This window comes from Eriocheir sinensis, chromosome 56, assembly GCF_024679095.1.
Source record: "Eriocheir sinensis breed Jianghai 21 chromosome 56, ASM2467909v1, whole genome shotgun sequence".
NCBI lineage: Eukaryota > Metazoa > Arthropoda > Malacostraca > Decapoda > Varunidae > Eriocheir > Eriocheir sinensis.
The window spans coordinates 7,036,302-7,060,941 of NC_066564.1; the positions used below are offsets into that span (position 1 = coordinate 7,036,302).

The 24,640-nt window shown below is 45.6% G+C and overlaps 1 protein-coding gene and 1 long non-coding RNA gene across 2 annotated transcripts in view; both read right to left on the reverse strand.

Moving 5' to 3' along the window:
* LOC126984122 (collagen alpha-2(IV) chain-like) overlaps positions 1 to 20,538 on the reverse strand; it is a 64,408-nt gene extending 43,870 nt beyond the window's left edge. Inside the window, exons 1-5 of the mRNA XM_050837507.1 lie at positions 20,416 to 20,538; positions 15,017 to 15,086; positions 10,904 to 12,687; positions 1,476 to 1,610; positions 195 to 302 (exon numbers count right to left, since the gene is read on the reverse strand). Coding sequence (XP_050693464.1) covers positions 195 to 302; positions 1,476 to 1,610; positions 10,904 to 12,687; positions 15,017 to 15,086; positions 20,416 to 20,538 — 2,220 coding nt within the window. The remainder of the gene's footprint in view (positions 1 to 194; positions 303 to 1,475; positions 1,611 to 10,903; positions 12,688 to 15,016; positions 15,087 to 20,415) is intronic.
* Positions 3,237 to 10,897, reverse strand: LOC126984223 (uncharacterized). Its single transcript, XR_007736500.1, has 2 exons — positions 7,053 to 10,897; positions 3,237 to 6,890 (listed from the first exon to the last, which is right to left on the reverse strand). It is a non-coding gene; the product is annotated as an uncharacterized LOC126984223 (long non-coding RNA).
* Positions 20,539 to 24,640: the final 4,102 nt, after the last annotated feature.

Sequence of the window (24,640 nt, forward strand, 5' to 3'; positions counted from 1 at the left end):
AAATTGAAATATTCCAAAATCCAAAAAAATCCAAAATCCGTAACATCTTTGGTCCCAGGAATTTCGGATAAGGGATTCTTATCCTATAATAATAATAACAAAAATAGTAATAATAATTATAATAAAATAATAATAACAATAATAATAATAATTATAATAATGCAACATAAACAAGTACACACAAAGTGACTCACATCAGTGCCATTGCAGCCATCCAGGCCAGGTCTGCCTCTAGGTCCCTGCACCCCGGGGATGCCCGGAATGCCATTGATACCTGGGAAGCCATTGAGGCCCATCTTACCCTGTGGGGACAAGTTAAAAATAATAACACAAATTAAAAGATACACAGTGCAGCTGACCCACCTGATGGGTCAGCCTCCCATAACTCACTCTACGAGGGGTGTACCTCTTTAGCCGACTGGTTAAGGAGTGGCTTTCCCATTTCACGGGTCACGGGTTTGATCCCCAGCGCTGGCAAAACCTTCCTTGTCTGGATTAATTTCTCCGAGTGGAAGTATAGTAAAGAGAAAATTCTGGTGCTTCAGATAGACACTCATTCATGCTGCAGGTCTACTGCATGCATATGGCACTGACTAGGAAACTCACTCTGTTGGTGGTCAGCATGAGTACTGCTCTGACTGGGATGTTTCAAGACAGTAGCCTTGTACTTAAGTAAATATAAAATGTCTTGAATGACTTTTTCAAGGCTAGGTTTAGGGTTTGATTTTTACATGAAAACAGTTTTTCTTGGGAGGTTGAACATATTTCTTGATAGGACATATAGGCTTGGAGAGGTCAACTTTTCCATGAGATCAACCTTTATATGAGTATATACAGTAATTATTAAACAAGTTTTTTACAAATTGATTTGAAATAGTAAGACATCTTTCAACATATAGCTTGTCTAGTAAATATTAGAAAGCATATATCATATTCATGGCAAATCATCATAATGCTGTATGGGTTAAAACATAACATTACACAAAACTAAAGATGTTAAATAATCTAATAATCTTATTTATTGTTCATAAACTACTGTAACTGAATAACAATAGGGGAACAGATTTCCAGAAAGAAGACAATGACTGGCTATAATATAGATTAATCATCACTTTATGCTGGGTGTTAACATGACTATAATGAAGTCAAGTAATGGAAGACTTATTACAAAATCTTTCGTAAAGAGAAATACATGTTAATGTGTTAAAAAACCAAGTCTGTCTCATCATCCTGTATAAAAGATATATTCTCTCTCTCTCTCTCTCTCTCTCTCTCTCTCTCTCTCTCTCTCTCTCTCTCTCTCTCTCTCTCTCTCTCTCTCTCTCTCTCTCTCTCTCTCTCTCTCTCTCTCTCTCTCTCTCTCTCTCTCTCTCTCTCTCTCTCTCTCTCTCTCTCTCTCTCTCTCTCTCTCTCTCTCTCTCTCTTTTGAGATAAAGAAGTGTCATAGATTCCCTTACCAGTCAGTGTGTACTTACTCTGTCACCCTTAGGACCAGTGGGACCCTGTGGCCCTGGATCTCCTTTGTTTCCCTTAGGACCCATGAGGCCCTCCATGCCTTGGAACCCCTGCTGTCCCTTCTCCCCTTCGGGACCTGGTAGCCCTGGTGACCCCTGTGGAACACAAGTCAAACATCAAACAAGGCTATAGTGTCATTACAAGGCACTTACATCTTAAAGCAGTAAATCTGTAAAACTATTTCTTATTTCCTTTCAAGTTCCCTACAAACTTGGGGACTTGGAGGAATGTTATTTTTTGGTGGGGGGGAAGCACATATGACACTGTGTTAAAGAGTAACCTACTTCTTGTTGGATACTAACCTACTGTGTGTCTGTCCTGAACCATAGCACCTGTTAAGCTGTAGTTTCTTAAACTAAACAAACCTTAATTTAACCTAATGGATATTAACCTATCACCACTAAAATGGTAACTTAAAGTTGCAGAAATAGTTTGGTTAGGTTAACCTACTATTCGTTGGATAGTAATCTATTGAACATAGTAGTGACAGCAGGACCAAGATCAGTGTTATATTCCATCATCAAATTTGAAAATCTACTAAAGCTGACCTCCAGAATTCTGCAAGATTTCTCTCACCAACTTCATGGTGTATGTGTATATACTCTATTACACAGTTTGAAATTATAGAGGGTGGACTGTAAAGTTTGAAGGCTACCAAAGGAGTGATACTAGAGTGATAGAATTTGGCATGCATATAGTTCAAGTCTTTTTATCAGTGGCTGGATTGTTGTTTTCTAGGTAAAACCACATCTGATGGTAAAAAAAAAAGACATCAGACGTAAGTACAAGCAACTCCTCTTGAAAATGGACAAAATTTGGCATTGGGGTGTTGTCAAGTAAGGTGAGTTGGGGATGTACTGGACATTTCTTTTTTTCAAAAATTAAAATAAATAAATAAATAAATTGAGTCAAAACTGGAAAACTTTTATATGCATGACAAAATAAAACTTTTTGACTACAAAGAGTATCAGGCACAACTCTGGGAGCATTTTGCATGTAGGTAAAACAAATCATCCACAGGTGTGAATGATCTTTACAGATATAGATATCAAAAAGTAAAAGTATGTAAACTTTAATTGAAGGCATAGCTCCTTAATAGCAATGCAATTCATCAATTGGACCCTAAATATATTAAAATAATCTTCATTAAGAGTGATTGTGTATAAGGTAAGATAATGAATTTCAAAGGAATAGGAATATAATGATATTTGATTTACCCTCAGAAGTACCAGGAAATTATTTTTTCTTATATAATTGCCATAACATTAAGGATTTATTAATTCTTTTTTTATTTATTCTTTTTACGTGCCAGCCTATAGCGCCGGTAGGCTTTCTTGAGGGGCCTGGATGGTAGTCCGCCCCGGCCCGTCATGGCGCAGGCAAGTGTTTTATAGTGGCGCCGTCTTTTCTTGGTTCATGCTGCCCCCAGTGCTCATTATTGATTCGCTTGGATGGTTTTCTCTAGAGTCTGGGTTGATGGTTGGTCTTCAGGACAGCATGTGGGTAGTTTTAAGCCACTCAGCGGTGACTGAAAAATCCCAAGTGGTAGCGGCGGATTCGAACCCACGTCATCCATCATGCAGTGAATGCGGGGCCCACACGCTATCCACTCAGTCACTGACTACTCTTATTTCTTCCACATATCATTATGTTTATAGTTACTCAACTGGTGCAGTATATGCACTAAGGATGTATGGACAGGTTTTAATAGAAAAACACCAGCATTTCCTTGTCTTTATTCCGTAGAAGCAGAGAAGAAATGTTCCACACCCGCCTTGATCCCTAGCACTTCCTCTGTTTAATGTTCATTATATATTGATCTGTTAGGAATTAAGGGTTGTTTGGGAAGTGTTGGTAATCTATTAGCAAAACGAAACATTTAATAGCTGTTGCGAGTCGAATGCTTCTGAACCAATGGTTCAACAAAGTTCCAAAAGGAATGAGTTAACTTTCAAGCTCGCCTGCGAGCAGTCAGCTGTTAGCCTTTGTGGCAAACACACACAGTCAGCATTGAGCCTTCACGGCAAGCAATCAGTAGCCTCCCTTCACGCGGTGATCTTAACCCAGCAGCAGGCAGCTAATTAATTCCTACTACAGTAACTTCTATCTACAAGGCCGGCCACACACTGCCGACGTATTCAGACCACTATATCTGAAAACCTCTATATCAAAACGATTTTCGAGGTCATGATTCATAAAACATGTAGTTGACTGACGAGCGACGAGCGAGAAGAATGTTCGCACTCAGCTGCTAATGATGATCCTTGCCTGCCCTCACAGCCTGAGTCAGGTCACTCCCTGCCCGCGACCTCTCCCCACTAATGACCCCTGTCCCCCCCTTCCCTCTCCCTCTCCCTTCCCTTTCCCTCTCCTTGCCCTTGCTCACGTCAGGTCAAGAGGGGAGGGCTTATTTTCGGAAGTGAACATCCATATATGTTTATGTAAGATAGACTCGGAGGCAGATACTAAAAGAAAAATTGTCTCAAACATCCAAGGTATTTGATCCTAAATTTGAATATAGTACTTCCTGTCACAATAAGGGGAAGAATCCTAATGAGAAAAATATGGAAGCTAGATATTGGTTGGGATGGAAAACTACCCAAAGAAATAAGACGAAATGAAAAGTTTGAGCAGAGACTTGGAAATGTTGTCCGAACTTTCCTTCCCCAGACAAGCACTCAATGAGCAAAATTCTTATGGACTGCATATCTTTTGTGATAGCTCAGTAGAGTCCTATGGCTTTGTAGCCTATGCTCTGAGTGAAGACAACAAGGCCTCATACCTCTTTTGTAAGGCAAAGGTAGCTCCTCTAAATAAGAAAAATGAGCATAGCATTCCCACTCTAGGCATTCCCACTGGGTAGGAGGTGGCTGAGTGGTTAGCGTGCTGGGCTCACATTCACCACACCATGGACAACGTCGGTTCGAATCCCCACGCTACCACCTGGGATTTTTCAGTCACCGCCGAGTGGCCTAAGACTACCCTCATGCTCTCCAGAAGACCACCCATCAACTCAGACTCTAATAGAAACCGTCCAGTGAATCAAGAATGAGTTCCGGGGGGCAGCATGAGCCAAGTATAGCTGGCGCCACTATAAAAAAAATTGCCTGCGCCACGACGGCTTGGCCCGACCATCTGACCCCTGAAGAAAGCCTACCATCGCCATGGGCGGGGGATGTAAAAAACGAAAAAAAAGAATTGATGGTGTAATTTTAGCCTTTAAATATTTACGGTTACCAGTAAGTAAATTTATGTTAGTGTTAAGGACTATGTGTAAGACAGAAAATTAGTGGAAGTCACGGTGATGTATGGAAGAAGAGAGGGAGAGAGAGATTTGTGCAAGTCACATCAACAGGCATAAAGCAGATTGGCTAGGGTCAGTGGGCGGCGTGCGGGAGGTGCACGTTTTATGTCAAGTCAGTGAGGAGATCGGAGGAGTGAGGCGATGGGTAACTTGGCCGCCCGAGATATGTGTCGTGTCACGGTGATGGAAGGCGTGGGGGAGCCCAGGTCAGACCCAGAATGACCCAGGAGCGTCACTTCTGGTCAGAGACTCAGAGAGCGGAGAGATAAGGTTGTCTGCCGGAGTCACGGAGGAGGTGTTGGCGTAGAGTTGGGAGTGGAGGTTGTGGTGATGGGATAGTGTGTTGGAAAATTTTGGGAGGATAGGTGTGCTGTTTCTGCGTGGCGAGTGTGTGTGTGTTGCGTGTGTTGAATGATTTTGGAGAGATATGCGTGGTGTGTCTGTGTGGTGATGGGATAGTGTATATTGGGGGATTTGTGGAGATATGTAGCTATGTTGTTCTTGTGAAATGAAATCTTTTGTAACTTATCTTAACTCTAAATATTAATGTTATTTTAGTAATTGTGGTTTGGTTATACCTCCTCAGAGCACAGAGTGAAAAAAAGTCGGCCTAGGGAGTAGCATATATTGTCTACCCGTAACTGGGTTATTATCTGGCTACGTTACTTATAGTAAATCCTATCTAACGTAATCCCAGCCTAGGTCATGACAGCCGTTTTGGTGAAACTCTCAGTTGCGCTAGACGCATCGAAAGCCTTCGATAGAGTCTGGCATAACTCTTTGCTTTCTAAACTGCCCTCTTTCGGACTCTATCCCTCTCTTTGTTCCTTTATCTCCAGTTTCCTTTCCGGCCGTTCTAACTCTGCTGTGGTAGACGGTCACCGTTCTTCCCCTAATCCCATCAACAGTGGTGTTCCACAGGGCTCTGTCCTATCACCCACTCTCTTCCTGTTATTCATCAATGATCTTCTTTCCATAACAAACTGTCCAATCCACTCATACACTAACGACTCCACTCTGCATTATTCAACTTCTTTCAACAGAAGACCCTCTCAACAGGAATTACATGACTCCAAACTGGAGGCTGCAGAACGCTTAACCTCAGACCTTGCTATCATTTCCGATTGGGGTAAAAGGAACCTTGTGTCCTTCAATGCCTCAAAAACCCAATTTCTACACCTATCAACTCGACACATCTTCCAAACACCTATCCCCTATTCTTCAACAACACTCAGCTGTCACCTTCTTCAACACTAAACATTCTCGGTCAATCCTTAACTTAAAATCTTAACTGGAAACTTCACATCTCCTCTCTCAATAAATCAGCTTCCTCGAGGTTGGGCGTTCTGTATCTTCTCCGCCAGTTCTTCTCCCTCGCACAGTTTCTATCCATATACAGGGGCCTTGTCCGCCTTCGTATGGAGTATGGATCTCACGTGTGGGGGGGCTCCACTCGCACATCTCTGTTGGACAGAGTGGAGTCTAAGGCTCTTCGTCCCATCAGCTCTCCTCCTCCTATTGATAGTCTTCTACCTCTTAAATTCCGCCGCCATGTTGCCTCTCTTTCTATCTTCTATCGATATTTTCATGCTGACTGCTCTTCTGAACTTGCTAACTGCATGCCTCCCCCCCTCCCGCGGCCCCGCCGCACACGACTTTCTACTCAAGCTCATCCCTTTACTGTCCAAATTCCTTTTTACGCACGAGTTAACCGGCATTTTCACTCTTTCATCCCTCACGCTAGTAAACTCAGGAACAATCTTCCTTCATCTGTATTTTCTCCTGCCTACGACTTGAACTCTTTCAAGAGGAGGGTATCTGGACACCTCTCCTCCCGAAATTGACCTATCTTTCGGCCACTCCTCTTGACACTTTGTAGGAGCAGTGACTAGCGGGCTTTTTTTTCATATTGTTTCCTTTTTTTATGCCCTTGAACTGTTTCTTCTACTGTAAATTTTTTTTTATCTGGGAATGGACAGTGGCCCGGGGTGTGAGATAACCTGCACCCCTCATATATCAGTAAATGTGATGCGATAACCTGCACCCCATGTATGCAAATAAATGTGATAACCTGCACCCTTTGTATGTCGGTAAATGTGATAAATGAGATAACCTACGTCCCCTTGTCGGTAAATATGATAAATGTGATAACCTGCACCCTTTGTATGTCGGTAAATGTGATAAATGAGATAACCTACGTCCCCTTGTCGGTAAATATGATAAATGTGATAACCTGCACCCTTTGTATGTCGGTAAATGTGATAAATGAGATAACCTACGTCCCCTTGTCGGTAAATATGATAAATGTGATAACCTGCACCCCCTGTAGCCAATATTAGTAAATATGATAACTTGCACCCCATGTATATCAGTAACACACACACACTCGCCACGCAGAAGCAGCACACCTATCCTCCCAAAATTTTCCAATACACTATCTCATCACCACAACCTCCACTCCCAGATGTGATCTCTGAGTTTTTAACTGACAGGAAACAACGTGTTATTGTTGATTGTTCTTTCAGTGACTTTACCTCGGTGAAGTCCGGTGTTCCTCAAGGCAGTGTCTTGGGGCCTTTGTTGTTTATTTTATTTACTAGTGATATATGGGGTGGCATATCCTCTAAAATGTTGGCATATGCTGATGACACATCACTTTATACTACCATCTCCTACCCCCAACACGGAGAGCAGCCAATGTTTTGGAAGAGGATGTCTCCAGAATTCATTCTTGGTGTACTCAGTGGGGGATGAAGTTGATTCATTTGAAATCCCAGGATCTCATTATTAGTAGATCCAGGTCTCGTCTTTCTATCCACCCTGATATTGTTTTTAACAATTCTGTGATTAAGAATTGTAAGTCTTTAAAGCTATTGGGGGTGACGTTAGACTCTAAACTAACATTTGAGTCTCACTTGCGGTCTATCTCCCAGAAAATTGGTCTTCTTCGCAAGTGCAAAAAGATATTTTCTGACGACAGCGTTGTATTAAATTCCTTTTATTCATTTTTATTGCCACATTTTGAGTACAGCTCCCCTGTTTTCCTCTCTGCTGCAGACTCCCATATGAAGCTCTTGGACCGGTCGCTTGATCAGATCAAATTTTTGCTGAAGCGAGGCATATGGGCTCTCCCATGGCTGCTCCGCATGACAAAATATGTCATCTTTATAAATTAATGGCCAAAATGAAGTAAGAGGCCTCCACATCCAACAAGAGAAATTAGATGATCGACTCTCTGCCAAGTGGTCGGCGGACGGTCGCCGTCTAATAATGTTTAATCTTGGGACATGTTGCTAACTTGTCGGCAGTCAGTATCCCGCCAACATCCAGTCAACGTGTTAGCCAATACTTCTGAGCCTACACTCATCACGAACGTCCTTCATTAGACGAAGACTGTCGTCACGACAGTCTCTCATTATTTTTAGGTAGTCGGCACCGACGACTGTGCCGACAGGAAAAGGTCAGAATTATGAAATGGCCCCGACAGTCTTCACGACTGTCTCAGGACAAGCCAAGACTGTTGGGGACAGTCGTGACGACTGTCCCCGACCTCCCTCAGACCTCAATCAGAAATGACCGTTGGTCCAGACCCTTGTCGACTCTCGTCGTGGAAGTTTAACATGGAATACTTTTTTCGCATTAAAGCCCCGTTTATACTGTGCCGACTCTTGGTCACGATAACCCATCGACTTTTCGATTTGACAAGTCGACTCCCATGCTCCAAGAATGGGGGGGTTTTTTTTTTTTTTTTTGTGTGTGTGTGTGTGTGTGTGTGTGTGTGTGTTGGTGTCGGCAAGTGTGATTGCCGACGGTCGTCGCCTGTTTGGGACATTCGGCCAAGTAGTTGCCAGCATATCTGCGACATGCTGGCAACTAGTCTCAAGACGAGTCTTAACGGTCATTTTCTGAAGTGGCGCCATGTCTACGACAACCACGACTCTGCCGACCGATTGGCCGACAGTCGCAGACGGTCTTGGCAACAGTCTTGCAGACTCTGTGAAATGGTTGGCCGACCAGCTGGCCACCAGTTGCCAATGAGTTGGCCGACGGTCTTCGCGATTGTCTTGGCGGCAGCCTTGCCGACTGTCGCCGAATTCTACCCAAAATCGTAAAAGAATATTTTGGTCGCAGACATTTTAATGGCACTCTTCACGGGTCCAAGGGTATATAGGCTATAATGGGCCGTGACTTTCCGTTGTGTCTAGGGTTTCCACCCGTTCCTTAAAATAGGGAATCGTTCCGTATTTGAGAGCGAAATGTAGCGTTCCGTTTTGAACCAATACGACAGTCCCTCATTTTTCTTAAGTAGTCGGGACCGACAACTGTGCCGACAGGAAACGGTCAATATATAAAAAAAAGGCCCCGACAGTCTTCACGACTGTCTCAGGGCAAGCCAAGACCGTTGGGGTCAATCGTGACGACTGTCTCCGACCTCCCTCAGACCTCAACCGGAAAAGATCGTTGGTCCAAACCCTTCCCGACTCATGTGGAAGTTTAGCATGGAATACTTTTTTTGCGCTAGCCCTCACCACCCCACACTCCCCTTCCGACATCGGCTCAGCATTTGGCGACCGTTTCTAGACTTCTTTCAAGGTATACCCGACCTTTTCACATCAACACCCAAGACCTCGTGTACCCTAGAGTCGTAGGTTGTCGTGGCCCAGAGTCGGCACGGTGCCGACTCTGCCAAGCTTATTTTTCAATAATATATTTGAATGTTTATGTATACAAAAATAACAACTCAGTCATTTGCATCGATAATTATAATCTAACATACAAGCACACGAAAAGACAAACTTGTATCAAATAACATAGTCACATCATGCTCGAACGATCTATGGTTTTTCAAATTCACTGATTGATAGCTCATTTCAGGTTTAATATAAAGTGCATATAAAGGATATCTTAATAGTTTACTGCATGTAAATAATTATTAATAATCAAAATAACATGAAATAGTAAATAACAACTGTCGAATGCGACGCTAGGCTATTTTGAATATTAGGCTGCCCATATTATTATTATTATTATTATTTTTTTACGTTGATTGCCTATTGCGCCGGTAGGCATCTTCCCGGTGGGGCCTGATGGTCGGCCCAAGGCTTCTTCCAGGTGGGGCCTGATGGTCGGTCCAGCCCGTTCTGGCGCAGGCGAGTGTTTATAGTGGCGCCACATCAAAATTCCTTTTGTATAGACACTTCCAGAGTCGAATGTCACTTTTTGTACCTGAATGAGATGAAATATGGGTATCTGAAAGGCTATAAATCGAGTATGATCAGACTACACTATTTGATATACAAATTGTTCTTTCGAGTGTTTATATATGGAAGATTATCGATGCAAATCGGCACGCTTGTGGTTCATATACAGAGGCTTGAGGTTTTCTTCTATACACGAACATTCAAATATATCACTGAAATTATAAAGTTTATCTTCACGCAATCACGAACTAACAATGCGCAGGCGCCACATCTACTTTCGCGAGTGGGCAGATGGAATGAAACGGACCAAGGAGGCCATAGGTAAGGTGGTTGCATGTGGAGCGGAAGGAAACTGATTATACCAGCTACCTCCAACCCGATGGTAACCCCGTTGCGAGGGTGAACAGTTACTCTCGTGCACGCCACCTATACCTCATTCAATGCCACCTCAGTGCTGATGGCCTCGATAATTTGCAATAATTTACAATTATTTGTCAATGATTTGGTTTGATCATTTTGCACCTGTATGACGGGTCATTGAAACTTCTTAAACTAATTACTACCCGAACCATCCCCGCTACCCATGTAGTAGCCACTCACTGGTCTGGGCTTTATTCAGAGTGGCCCATTGCTGCTGTGCCCCGGGTGGCAAAAATTCAATATAGATGTGCCATCGGATTCTCCTGATATTGTGCCCCCAAAGGACGCGTGAGATGTGTTGCATACGCTAACGGATCGTTTTTTATAATTGTGAAATAAGGTATTTGCCTCAGACATTCTGTTGATTCACCTGATCACTATAAAGTCTTAATTAACAGGTATCGTAAATATTCTTAAAACTAGATTACATAAGTGTAACACGTAAAATAATGCATAGTCTTACCCTTGAGCCCTTCTCTCCGATGCATTTGCAACCACTAGTGTTGCAGTCCTCGCCGCCGCACTCCCTCTGCTGGTCGGCGTCGGGTCCTGGGTAGCCTGGTTGCGGCCGAGGCTGAATTTGTGGCCTACCACCAGCAACACCGCCGTAGCCTCCGTCATAGCCGCCTCCACCCACGCTGCCACCGTAGCTCCCACTAACGCTTGTTCTGTCACCACCACCGTAGCCACCACCGGCACCACCATCATAGCCACCACCGGCACCACCACCATAGTCACCACCGGCACCACTACTGCTGCCACCACCGTAACCACCACCAGCAGCACCAACACTGCCACCACCGTAACCACCACCAGCAGCACCACCACTGCCACCACCGTAACCACCACCAGCAGCACCAACACTACTGCCACCACCGTAACCACCACCAGCACCAACACTACTGCCACCACCGTAACCACCACCAGCAGCACCACCACTGCCACCACCGTAACCACCAGCAGCACCAACACTACTGCCACCACCGTAACCACCACCAGCAGCACCACCACTGCCACCACCGTAACCACCACCAGCACCAACACTACTGCCACCACCGTAACCACCACCAGCAGCACCACCACTGCCACCACCGTAACCACCACCAGCACCAACACTACTGCCACCACCGTAACCACCAGCAGCAGCACCACCACTGCCACCACCGTAACCACCAGCAGCACCACCACTGCCACCACCGTAACCACCACCAGCAGCACCAACACTACTGCCACCACCGTAACCACCACCAGCACCAACACTACTGCCACCACCGTAACCACCACCAGCACCAACACTACTGCCACCACCGTAACCACCACCAGCACCAACACTACTGCCACCACCGTAACCACCACCAGCAGCACCACCACTGCCACCACCGTAACCACCAGCAGCACGACCACTACTGCCATACTCAACACGCCCGTAACCACCACCAGCACTACCAGTGATGCTGTACTCATCAGTACTGTATTCACGACGGGCTCCACCACTGCTGCCATACTCAACACTACCGTATACACCACCAGTGGTATCACTATTGCCACCACCGTAGCCACCACTGGCACTTCCACTACTACCACCCCCTACCAAGCCACTACTGGGACCATTAGCATCGTATCTACCATCACCACCGTAACCACTTTCAGTTCTCCCGTAGTCTCTTCTCACTTCATTTTCATTAAGTCCCTCATCTTCGCCTTGGCCGTAGGCTTCCCTGTCACTGTGGCTGCCACCATCACTACCGGTGCTGCCGCTCGAAGAGGACCACCACGATCTGTAGCCGCTGGAGTTCTGGGAGCCGCCCGAGCTGTATCTTTCGTCATCAGTTGCAGTAGAGCCGTAGCGATCACCTCTGTCACTGTCACCACCCTCGCGCGTGTAATACCTTTTCTCACTACGACTAGCATAATCGCCGTCACCAGTTTGGTCTCCGTAGCTGTGGCTTGTATTGAACTGGTACCGCCTACCATACCTGTCCCTGTACGGTTCATCGGCGGCACTGTCACTTGAACCCTGAGTCAGAGTCAAATCACCGTCCTTACTAGCATTATCCACTTCATTCACGTCATAATAATCTTCATAGTTATGCCTCCCCTCGTCGTCACCTCGGAACGCCACGCCATCCAGCCCAACATCCGGCGTCTCAGCGGGAACATCAGTCGTGGTGTCGCCCCAGAGGTTCCAGTCCTGCAAAGATAATAGACAAAATAGATAACCATATTCAGCCTTTGGGGTGTAGTTTCAGCGCTTTAACTTTAAAAAAGTAAAACAGGCACAAACAGAGACGAGGGTTCATTGGTTGAACATGCATTGTACAGCAGTGGAGACACTGCAGTTCTTTTTAGTTGTAAAGAGGAATAATTTCGAAGGCGGGAATATGAACAGCAGGAAGGTGCAAGTTTCTGGCAACATTTTCATGCTGAATAGCAGTGTGCAAATGAAGTGAACAAGTTTTGCAAATTCTTCACGAACACCTTCCAATAGTATAGTAGTAGTAGGTATTAGTACTAGTAGTAGTAGTAGTAGTAGTAGTAGTAGTACTATAGTGAAACTACTAGACTGGCGAGATCGTTTTGTCGTTGGCTTCCGCGGGTCCTTTCCTCCCCGTCACTGTGCCACACAGTCCTAAAACTTTTTTTTTTTTTTTTTTTTTTTTTCCTCCCATAAGTTAGCTATGGCTAATATCTGAGAGGAGGAGATAGGTGTTGGAACTGTGTGGTAGAGCAGCCGGAGTGAAAAGACCCGCGGGAGTCAACTCCAAAACGACCTTTCCAACCTAGTTTCAGTGTTTCACTATTGTGGTAGCAGAAATAGTAGTAGTAGTAGTAGTAGTAGTAGTAGTAGTAGTAGTAGTAGTAGTAGTAGTAGTAGTAGTAGTAGTGTGTGTGTAAAATAATAATAATAATGATAAATGGTTTATTCATTTGAAGGCAGCCATAAGGCTGAAAATACACAAAAATACAATACAATGAATTTCATGTGATGAGTAATGCGGGAAGTGGGGAAGGGTGATTGTGTGTGTGTGTTGGGGTGGAGGGGTCATGTGATCATGGAGGTGTTAATGACCCTCACAAGCGTCGATATCGCACTAAACCGATATCTGTCCGTGCGAGTTTTGACCGGGACGAGAATATTAGGGTCTTGTGGGTCTAGTGGGGGGAGGGAGGGCGAGTTAGAGTAGGTCTCTATGACGGGGTTTGTGGGGGAGGGACTTGCCGAATTTGGTATTGGTTAGACAAGCGTTAGTTATTATCAGAGTGTGTCGATTCTCCTTCATTATTATAAAGAGCGTGTAGTAAATATTAAATATGGTTGTCGTGTTGTGTGGGATCTGATCATGTAATATTCTTTAGTGCCTCCGCACCCCAAATGTCCGTACATTTTCATTGGTGTTGTTGTTGTTGTTGATATTATATATTTAACTATTATCATAATCCACTCTGCATTACTCAACTTCTTTTAATAGAAGACCCACCCTTCAGGAACTTAACGACTCAAGGCTGGAGGCTGCAGAACGCTTAGCCTCAGACCTTACTATTATTTCCGATTGGGGCAAGAAGAGCCTGGTGTCCTTCAACGCCTCTAAAACACAGTTTCTCCACCTATCCACTCGACACAATCTTCCAAACAACTATCCCCTATTCTTTGACAACACCCAGCTATCACCTTCCTCAACACTAAACATCCTCGGTCTATCCTTAACTCAAAATCTCAACTGGAAACTTCATATCTCATCTCTTACTAAATCAGCTTCCTCGAGGCTGGGCGTTCTGTACCGTCTCCGCCAGTTCTCCCCTGCACAGTTGCTGTCCATATACAGGGGCCTTGTCCGCCCTCGTATGGAGTATGCATCTCATGTGTGGGGGGGCTCCACTCACACAGCTCTTCTGGACAGAGTGGAGGCTAAGGCTCTTCGTCTCATCAGCTCTCCTCCTCATACTGATAGTCTTCTACCTCTTAAATTCCGCCGCAATGTTGCCTCTCTTTCGATCTTCTATCGATATTTCCACTCTGACTGCTCTTCTGAACTTGCTAACTGCATGCCTCCCCCCCTCCCGCGGCCCCGCTGCACTCGACTTTCTACTCATGCTCATCCCTATACTGTCCAAACCCCTTATGCAAGAGTTAACCAGCATCTTCACTCTTTCATCCCTCACGCTGGTAAACTCTGGAACAATCTTCCTTCATCTGTATTTCCTCCTGCCTACGACTTGAACTCTTTCAAGAGGAGGGTATCAGGACACCTCTCCTCCTGTATTTGATCTTCCTTTCGGCCACCTCTTTTGCTTTACTTTAGGAGCAGCGAGTAGCGGGCTTTTTTTTATTATTGTTTTCTTTTTTTGTTGCCCTTGAGCTGCCTCCTTTGTTGTAAAAAAAAAAAATCATTATTATTAGTATTATCATTATTATTATTATTATTATTATTATTATTATTATTATTATTATTATTATTATTATTATTATTATCATCATCATAATTATCGTCATCATCATCATCGTGATAATTTTGAGCTATGGGCGTGAGTGTTGGTGTTGCTGTGGATATACGCGTGACTACGGTTGTGGCTGTGCCTTTTGTGAGTGTGGCTGTGGGTGGGGGCGTGACCTTGGCTGTTGGAGTGGCTGGCATGTGTTCCCCTTCCTGGGGGGTGAGGGGCCGAGGATGAGGTCCAGTTTATAATCACACAGGAGAGAATATCACGTTGGCACCGTCTCCGACAAGCTCACACTGGCCCCGGCCCCCGGGTAAGTCAGTTTCCTCGGGGGACCACTAACGAGACCCCGCGTGATGTAATACTAACACCCTCCTTCCACTCTCCCATCACTTCCTCTCTCTCTCTCTCTCTCTCTCTCTCTCTCTCTCTCTCTCTCTCTCTCTCTCTCTCTCTCTCTCTCTCTCTCTCTCTCCCACACCCCTCCGACTCTCTCATCCCTCCCACAGTCCTCTCCTCTTGTCAGCCCTCCAACATCCCTCACCTCCCCCTGCCTCTCTCCCACCCCTCCTACAGTCTCCCCCCCACTCCCACACCCCTCACACTCCCACCACTTTCACACCCCTCCCACATCCCTCACCTTTTCCCACCCCTCCCACACTTCTCCCATCCCTCCCACCCCCCTCCTCCCACCCCACCTCTAGCCCCGCCCCCCCCCCCCCTCTTGCCACTTCCCGCCACTCCCACGTTGCTCAGACCCTCCCGCCTCTTCCACATTCCCCCACTATCTGCAGAAAAATAGTACCTAAGTTGTCGAGCTTTTAAATTTCCTTTTAGATACCTGTTATATACTGGTTTTATTCATTTATTTGTTATACTTTTTAATAGTATATTTTATAAATGGATATGTACATTATGTTCATGTTTGATTAGTCTTTACTTTTTACTATTTCTATCATGGTTTACTTGTGCATTTTGTGATATTTTTTGCCCTACCTCTCTGTCCCCCACCCCTGTAATCTTCTATGTTATCTCGTCCTCTTACTACTTCTCTCATTGCATTCATCTTCATTTTCTTTTTTCCGGCGTCTGAGGTGTTTGGGGGCTGCTGAACAGGGAGCTTATAGTGTCCACACTCCACCCTCTCTACCTGTTTCGTCTCTTAATGATAATAATGATGATGATAATAATAATAATAATAATAATAATAATAATAATAATAATAATAATAATAATAATAATAATAATAATAATAATAGTAATAATAATAATAGTAACAAAAATAATAACCAACTAAAGCAAATAATGCTGTCTTCTTCATCCCACCCTTATCTCCACCATTACTCCTTCCTTCACCTCCTACGTCATCCCACACCCTCCCACAGGAAATATCATCGGTGCGCAGTCTCGGTCCATCCAGTGCTGACTTCATAGGTCATCAACTGCGCTCCCCGTCCCCCCCTCCAACCACGACCCACCCAAGGCGCTGCCGATTCAAGGCCATGAACTTGTGCCTCTGCCCGTACGTGGCATGAAATGAAAGCTCTCCCTTTAAGCAACAACAGCATGCGAGAGCGTTCAAGAATTCTCAAAACACGGTACACAGTGGACTTCGTGTGATATGAACATGATAGTTCAAGGCGTTCGAATCGCCTTATTTTTTTGTGCAGATCCTCTTGGAGGCCTTGCCTGTCTTCGTCAGTGAGAACCGAGTTACCAATCTTTGTGTCGTCTGCAAATTTACTAATGCGATTATTGAATCCAACATCCACATCGTTGATGTAAATAATGAAGAGCACTGGGCCAAGAACAGAGCCCAGAGGGACGCCACTAGCAACCAGCGCCCACTCTGAGTGAAATCCGTTGATCACCACTCTTTGTTGTCTGTTGCTCAACCAATTCGCGATCCATTGGTGAACCAATTCGCGATCCATTGGTGAACCAATTCGCGATCCATTGGTGAGAGAGAGAATTTGCTCCCTTTACTGTATCCTCACCCTCCTCGTCCTTCCTCCCTCTTCCCATTAAGAGGTAACTGACGATTTAACACACACACACACACACACACACACACACACACACAGAGCTGCTGCTGTCAAAATTCGGGAACCAGTATTACCAACATGCACTGGACACTGATGCTGCCAGCTGTCAGTTTGTTCGTGATGATATTGTTTAATAATTACACTGCCACTATATTATGTTCGGGGGCACGTGTGGGGTCTCTATTACACTACTACCTTCAGCGTTACCATCACACACTCCTTGACGCTTCATATCAATCATTCATGAGTTCCACGCTTCACAGTCATTCATTATGTTGGACCCCACCTCACCACTATGTCATCTTCTATAACCGCATAATAATCAACTAGGTCATCGAACAGCTGACTGGATCATGACTCACCTACGCCCGTGGCACAGGTCAGAGGAAAAGGAGGAGGAGGAGGAGGAGGGGAGTGAGAGGAGAAAGGCCTGTGATGTAACACTTCCTCGGCCCTCCTCCTGCTTACCCTTTCTTCTCTTGTTTTCGCATCTGTGGCGTAAACATTACAAGACAGGAGATCCGGTGAGATATGGAGGAGGAGCAGGAAGAGGAGGTGGAGGAAGAGATGAAGAAGAAGAAGAAGAAGAAGAAGTAAACTCAAAAAACAAAGAAAGAAAGAAAGTAACAAGGGTAAATGTGAACGAGGTATTTGGTGAGCAGTGTTTGGGAAGAGGAGGAGGAGGTCGGAGGAGGAGGAGGGGGTCGGAGGGGGAGGAGGAGTGAGATGTACCGGGGGTGGGAGGGAGGGGAAGGGGATGGAGTTGTTGTGGTGGTGGTGGTGGCGGGGGGTGAGAGGACCCCAGTCAACCTGTATGAGGGTAGAAAGTGAAGGGGTGGGGGGGTTGGGTGGTGTATGGATGGCTGGTTACCAGACAGCCATGGAGTGTGGCGCAGGCAGGGGATACGTAGTAGTAGTAGTAGTAGTAGTAGTAGTAGTAGAGACAAAGAAAAGTAAAAAGAGTGTAAAGAAAAAGATTCCGGGCTCACGGTCTGGCCTTACGAGATCACCTGCTCTGCTCACCTGCCTGCGGTCATCATCTTTCTGAGACACGCACTGCTTAGAGCAACAGTAAGGGTGGAGAGGAAGGATCAGCTTCAGTCTCTTAATAAATGTTTAGTCTCGTTTCCCTCGCCTGTGAGTGGCTTGCATCGCCTGTCACTCCCCTACCATTGTATCTTTTTAGTTTCCTGGAGCTACTTCCACATATATCCTAAGTTGTATAATCACACTCTGTACTGCCTGGGGGTTGGGATGGCATGCTCCTCCCTTCTCCTTTGTTGTTTACTTGCAACAATAAACTATCAATCAATCAATCACTTTCCTTTGCTCTGACGCCATGAACGCATATTCCCGAACTCTCTACTGGTATGTGGCGCCCACTCTTGAACAGTGCAGGTTAGGTTAGGTTAGGTTGTAGATAAAGTGAGATTGAAGAAACGGTGTAATTTTGAGTGGGAATCCCAAATTTATAGTTTCGGAGCTACAGCCGAGTATCTTTACTTGGGGAGTGCATACCCGTAGAGAGATCGGGGATATGCGCCTCTATCCTGCTGCTTGTTTTACTCTACTAACTAAAACATGCTTGAGTCTAGGGTCGGTGTTCTCAGACGCTTCCGCCTCTTACATCAACTATCTCCTAAGCCCGAGCAAGATGAGTGTTTGTTCACGTTCCTGATGCAGGAAAATGGTCAAACTACTACCAGTTATAAAACTACCCATGCATGGAAATGCCCAAAACCTCCACGAAAAGCTTGTCAATTGTTTGTGCTTGGACGCCGAAATTTTAAAGAATATGACCCAAAGTAGTCTTGCACAACACGCTCCTTCGATGCTGTGTAAAAAAAAAAAAAAAAAAAAGTCCATGAATGGAGCAAGTCCCCAAATCAAAGTGTTATGCAACGTTATCAACACACACACACACACACACACACACACACACACACACACACACACACACACACACACACCGAGCTCTGTAGAGGTTCGCGCGCTCAGGTCATAACCGGGGGGGGGGGCAGACTGTCTAACCTCCCTGACGGGGCGAACCCTTTGACAGGTCAAGGCGACTGTGCAGACACAGCAGGGCTGATGAGGGACTCACGTGCTGCTGCCTGAGTGTACCACTGTACTCACACGGGTCACGGCAGTTCTGATGTGGATTCTTTGCCACAACACTAGGACAGTCTTGGATATTAAATCGTTAGATTAAAAAAAAATACTGTAATACAATGTTGATGAATCTTTATATCCTTCATGGGCTGGTACTGACTATTTACTGAAAGGTTTTATCCCTTGCCATCTGGTATACTTTATTAGTTGCCTGCATGGGACCCAGGCCAGGTGTTTGGGGCGAGAAACTTCCGTATGTAGGCCATGTGATCAAGTCGTAAGAAGGAGGAAACACTATGGAAACTATCCTAGGGGTGGGAGACTCGAAAATTAGCTGGACTCGACATGACTAGACCTACAGTCTCAGGAGACAAAGTTTGCACGGCAAGGACACCTACAGCTGCACCCTTGGCCCTCCTGCAACCTGTTGACTGCCTGTACTGAAGGGCCTCGGGGCGGGGCGGGGCGGCAACAAACTCTGCGTAGGGATACTTTTTCTTTTCGGTTATGCCAGGAGCCGAGGATGATCAATAGGACGACTGTGTACGCTGAATGTGAACAACAACAACAACAACAACAACAACAATAATTACTACTACCACTATTACTACTACTACTACTACTACTGCTACTACTACTACTACTACTACTACTACTACTACTACTACTACTAGTGATGGTGCTGTTGCTTTTACTCTTGGTGTTTCTAGTTAATCCAGTACTCCGGGGAGAAAAAAGGGGAGCCAACACATTAATTCTTGTACGCGACTCTTATCTAGACCTTTCCCGCCTCCCCCCCCACCCCCCACGCCATTCACTTAATAAATATGTAAATAAATTTAGAAAATAGATCGGAAGATAAGTAAACAAATAGATAGATATACATATGTAAATGTAGATAATAAACATATCTATAGGCAATAAATATATATATATATATATATATATATATATATATATATATATATATATATATATATATATCTATATATATATATATATATATATATACTCATCTAGCTATCGATTAATTTGTCTATCTAGCTGTCTAAAAATACGTATATTTATGAATATTTACATATATTCATAAATATTTATATATCTATACACCTATCCATTTCTTTGTAATTTTAATTTCATGTGTGTGTGTGTGTGTGTGTGTGTGTGTGTGTGTGTGTGTATGTGTGTGTGTGTGTGAGGGGGGTAGAGATCTAGATAAGGGTCGCGTACATGAATGAGTGTGTTTGCTGCAGGTCCTCGCTCCCCGCCCCCCGCCACACACCGCCCGGCCAGGCAGCGATGGTGAAAGTTCCGGCACCCCTTAAGGCCTGCTGCACGACCTCCCATCCCCACCTCACACATGACCAGCGCCTAGGCCCACCATCTGCTGAAGGCGCCCCAGCTGTGTCTCCTCCGTGCTGTGGCCCCCGCACCCGCCACCGGCCGGGCCCTGCACACCCTCGTCAGTAACTGACCCTTCAGAGACTTGTGTTGCAGGGGTCATTCATGGCAGGCCGTGGCCAGGACGGGAGTCTCTATCAATACCGTGTCTTGATACAGTCTAGTTCACGTTTTTTTTTTTTTTTTTTTTTTTTTTATATTCGCGTCGTTACTATTTCATTCTTGGGAGAGTTCAAAAATAATGTTATGCCACCTTGTTTATCGACCTGTCTCTGAGACGCCTCTTTTTTTGCTGCCTGCTGCGAGGTGGCCGCGGTTACCTGCGTGTGACCTGTTGACCCTGGGAGGCAAGCGGCTAGAATGACTCCTACAAATGCCTGCTGGTTTGTGACAGGTACGAAGTGAACGTGTTTTCATTGCCATTCACTGCAGTATCCCAATGCTGGGGTCCGCAAGTACGTACGTGACAGGTGCATAATTTCCCCCACGCTGGGAGGTGGACACAGATTTCAGGAGTATTTCAGGAGTAAGATAAGAAATTGAGCTCATTTGTGCCCGTCATTTAAAAGCACTCTCGCCAGTTGTTCCCAGAGAAGCAATGTAAGTTGTCTGAACGCGCTGTGGCGATAAAGACAAGAGAAGTGACTCGTCCACTCCTTCGGTTGCCTAACATGGAAGACCTTCGCGACGTGCCCTTATTTGCTGTCGGCTTCTGTGCTCACTGTGGAGTGTCTTGTGCAAATTGAACAGAGTATATTTTTTTGTGTCACTCGTAGCTTTTTACCTTTGAATTAGTTTGTCATGTCAGTCTTGTTAATGCGTGTAATATTAGCAAAAACCCAACGTTTGACGTAAACAAAACATAGGGAAAGGGACTTTTCCCACACGTATCGTACTGCCGCTGAGTGTGTCGCTGGCTGTTGCTGAACCCTCGCTGTGTGCATGTCTCCGCTACACTCGCTGAGACGCCCGTCCTTCGGGATCCCTTAGCCAAAGTACAGTTATTTATACGGATTACCAAAGTAATAACTTATTTATATCTATTTTCTCCTTATTTATATTTCGAGGCTAATCGGACCCCTTTTTTCTGAGGGATCTCTGTGACTAGTTGGTGTCATTCATCATGGTCTGGTCACGCGCTGGTTTCGCAGTTCCTAACCAGGACCCTCTCCGAATGAGATTGGAGCTCAGGTGACGGATCTTTGGGTACGCTGGAACTTTCAACAACCCACCCCACACCCCTGGGAGGCGGGACACCGACCCCGACTGACAGCCGGCACACATTCAATGTTGGGTGGACAGAGGGCACAGATGAAAGGAAACTACCAATCCATCTCCATTCGGCCGGGAATCGAACCTGGGACCTCTCGGTTGAGGCGAGCTTGCTAGCCACTGCACTACGTTATGTGTGTGTGTGTGTGTGTGTGTGTGTGTGTGTGTGTGTGTGTGTGTGTGTTCTCAGGATGACACAAGAAGGTGCTTTGAGACTACCAGGAACGGCTTTCAAGGAGGGAGTGGGGGAGAGAGGGACTAACCGAAGGTCTGAGACGGGGACTTGGTGAGGAAGGAAGGAGGAGAGGGAAGAAAGAAGGGGAAGGAGTGGAGAGGGGTGACTAGGTAGGGGAGGCAGCTTTGTGTGTGTGTGTGTGTGTGTGTGTGTGTGTGTGTGTGTGTGTGTGTGTGTGTGTGTGTGTGTGTGTGTGTGTGTGTGTGTGTGTGTGTGTGTGTGTGTGTGTGTGTGTGTGTGTGTGTAATTCACCACGGCCTGATCACGTGCTGGACTCGTAATCGCCAGCAGGTACCCTCCCGACATGAGCAAGTGCTCTTTATCGTCGATCTCTGGGTACTGCCAGGACCTCACACACCACACACCCCATCCCCCTTGCTCAAGGGGGGACAGTAACCACTCTTAGTCAACGGAAAGAATCCGGCCTGAGCGGGCTCGAATCACTGCCCTGTCAGAATGTGAAGCCTGGCAGCGCAGCGCTCTAACCAGTTGCGCCACGGAGGTGTGTGTGTGTGTGTGTGTGTGTGTGTGTGTGTGTGTGTGTGTGAGAGAGAGAGAGAGAGAGAGAGAGAGAGAGAGAGAGAGAGTTTTTGTTTTCCGAACACAGTGGCGACCAGAGAACTTTAAATTGATTGGTAGGCATCACGAACACACACACACACACACACACACACACACACACACACACACACACACACACACTCACATCTGCTACCCTCACTGACAGGCCCCTTTCACACGAGCGGTTTTTGCCGCTGCGGCACATGCCGCACGGTCTAGCTTTACATGACCTATGGGTGCATTCACACGAGGTCGGAGCGGTAGTCTTGCCGCTCCGGCAGCCGCACCCTGTCGTACAGCCAGCAAGACCGCAGCGGCAGAAATGCCGCACAACGGTTTCGGTGGTCATGTGTTGCTATGGGCGCCTCCACACATCCGGTGTTTGCCGCGTGCGGCGAGGGATAGTTGTCTGTCAACACTGGGAGAAAGGGCACGCGACCACTTTGTCTGCATCATTGGAAAAGCTGGTATGCACTATATTTTCCATCTTATGAACTCTCAATTAATGTATATTGAAAATATAAGTGTCTTACATAATAATTCTGTATACTTCCGTACAACAAACATCTGCATTTAAATTTCAGGGTTATGGCTAATTTAAATTATCATGACATGGAATTGCTGATCTCCGAGATTGAAAGACGGCCTTGTTTGTGGGATCCCTCAAGAGAGGATTACAAATATGACTGAAGGCGATACCGAAGCGGATGCGGCAGACACCGCACTCGACCGTGGATGTCCAGGTGCCATGCGGCTGCCGTCCGACATGTGCCGGAGCGGCAAAAACCGCTCGTGTGAAAGGGGCCTAGTCACACATTACCATCCCTCCATTCCTCCTTCCTTCCTCCTTCCTTGCCTCTCCTTCCTGACTCCCTTTTCCCTACCTCCCTTTCCCCAGCACTCAGCCCGTTCCCATACCCCCGGTCTCTCTCGCCTGGTTCGCTGGCTCTCCCTGCCGAGGCGTGATGGAGTTGCCTGGGTCAATATTCTCGAACATTTCCGCCTCTAACACATCACTTATTCCCATGGCCGAAAAGGATTAGAATCGAGTCCTTATGAGTGTTGCTTTTCCCACTTTCATAGTACAGAAGCCTTGTCAACCTACCACCTAACTTAACCTAACCTAACAGACACCCTCGCCATAGACCGATAGGTCTTCTGGTGTCTGTTCTTCCTATGTATTACCTACCTAACCTAACGTAACCTAGCCTATTCATGGGAAGGCCCACAACTCCTCGGAAAGCTTTATTGAGTGTAAGTCAAAAAATGTTAGACTTTGTTAGGGCCGGCGTCAAATATAGAGCCAATTTCACAGTCCAACACGGTGGCTTTGTAATCGCCCAAACCAAACTATTTAATCTTCTACTCTTCACAATGGTTGAGTTTTCAAGGCAACAACAGATACACAAGAGATTTCCCGTATGGTTTCCTCAACTTTATTCACTTTAACATGAACGCAAACTACTACACAAGGAATTCTGGAAATCTTTGGTATTGGTTTGGAAGCTTACGAACCCATCATGGCGAACTGTAAAAGTGGCCCATAGAGACGAGGGGAAAAGATGGTATGGAAGTTGAAAGGGCGAAGGGTACCTACACTTATTCTCCATCTTCAACCCTACCACAACCACCACCACCATTATTACTTCTCGCTTTCCATCGTAACTCACCATCATCATCACCATCACCACTGCCATCACTGTTAGCGTCATAAAGATGAAAAAAAAATCATGAATGTCAATGGTGGTAATAATAATGGTGCTGGGAACGATTGTGAGTGTGATTCTGGTGGTGATGGTGATGGCGGTGGTGGTGGTGGTGCTGGTCTTATAAAGTTTCATCAAAATAATAACAAACGCCTTTCTCTCTCTCTCTCTCTCTCTCTCTCTCTCTCACACACACACACACACACACACACACGCACACGTATATGCACATAAAAGGGAAAACTTTCTCCCATGATGAACTTTGACCTCGAAGAGAGAGAGAGAGAGAGAATAACGTTGAAAATGCTGCAATCACTCTTTACATCACGTGGTAGTTCTTTGAAATTCCTTTAGCATTGTAGCTTAAACTTCTAGACGCGGAGTGACACTTGCTGGCGTGAGGCGGCAACAGGATGTAAGAGAATGGACTG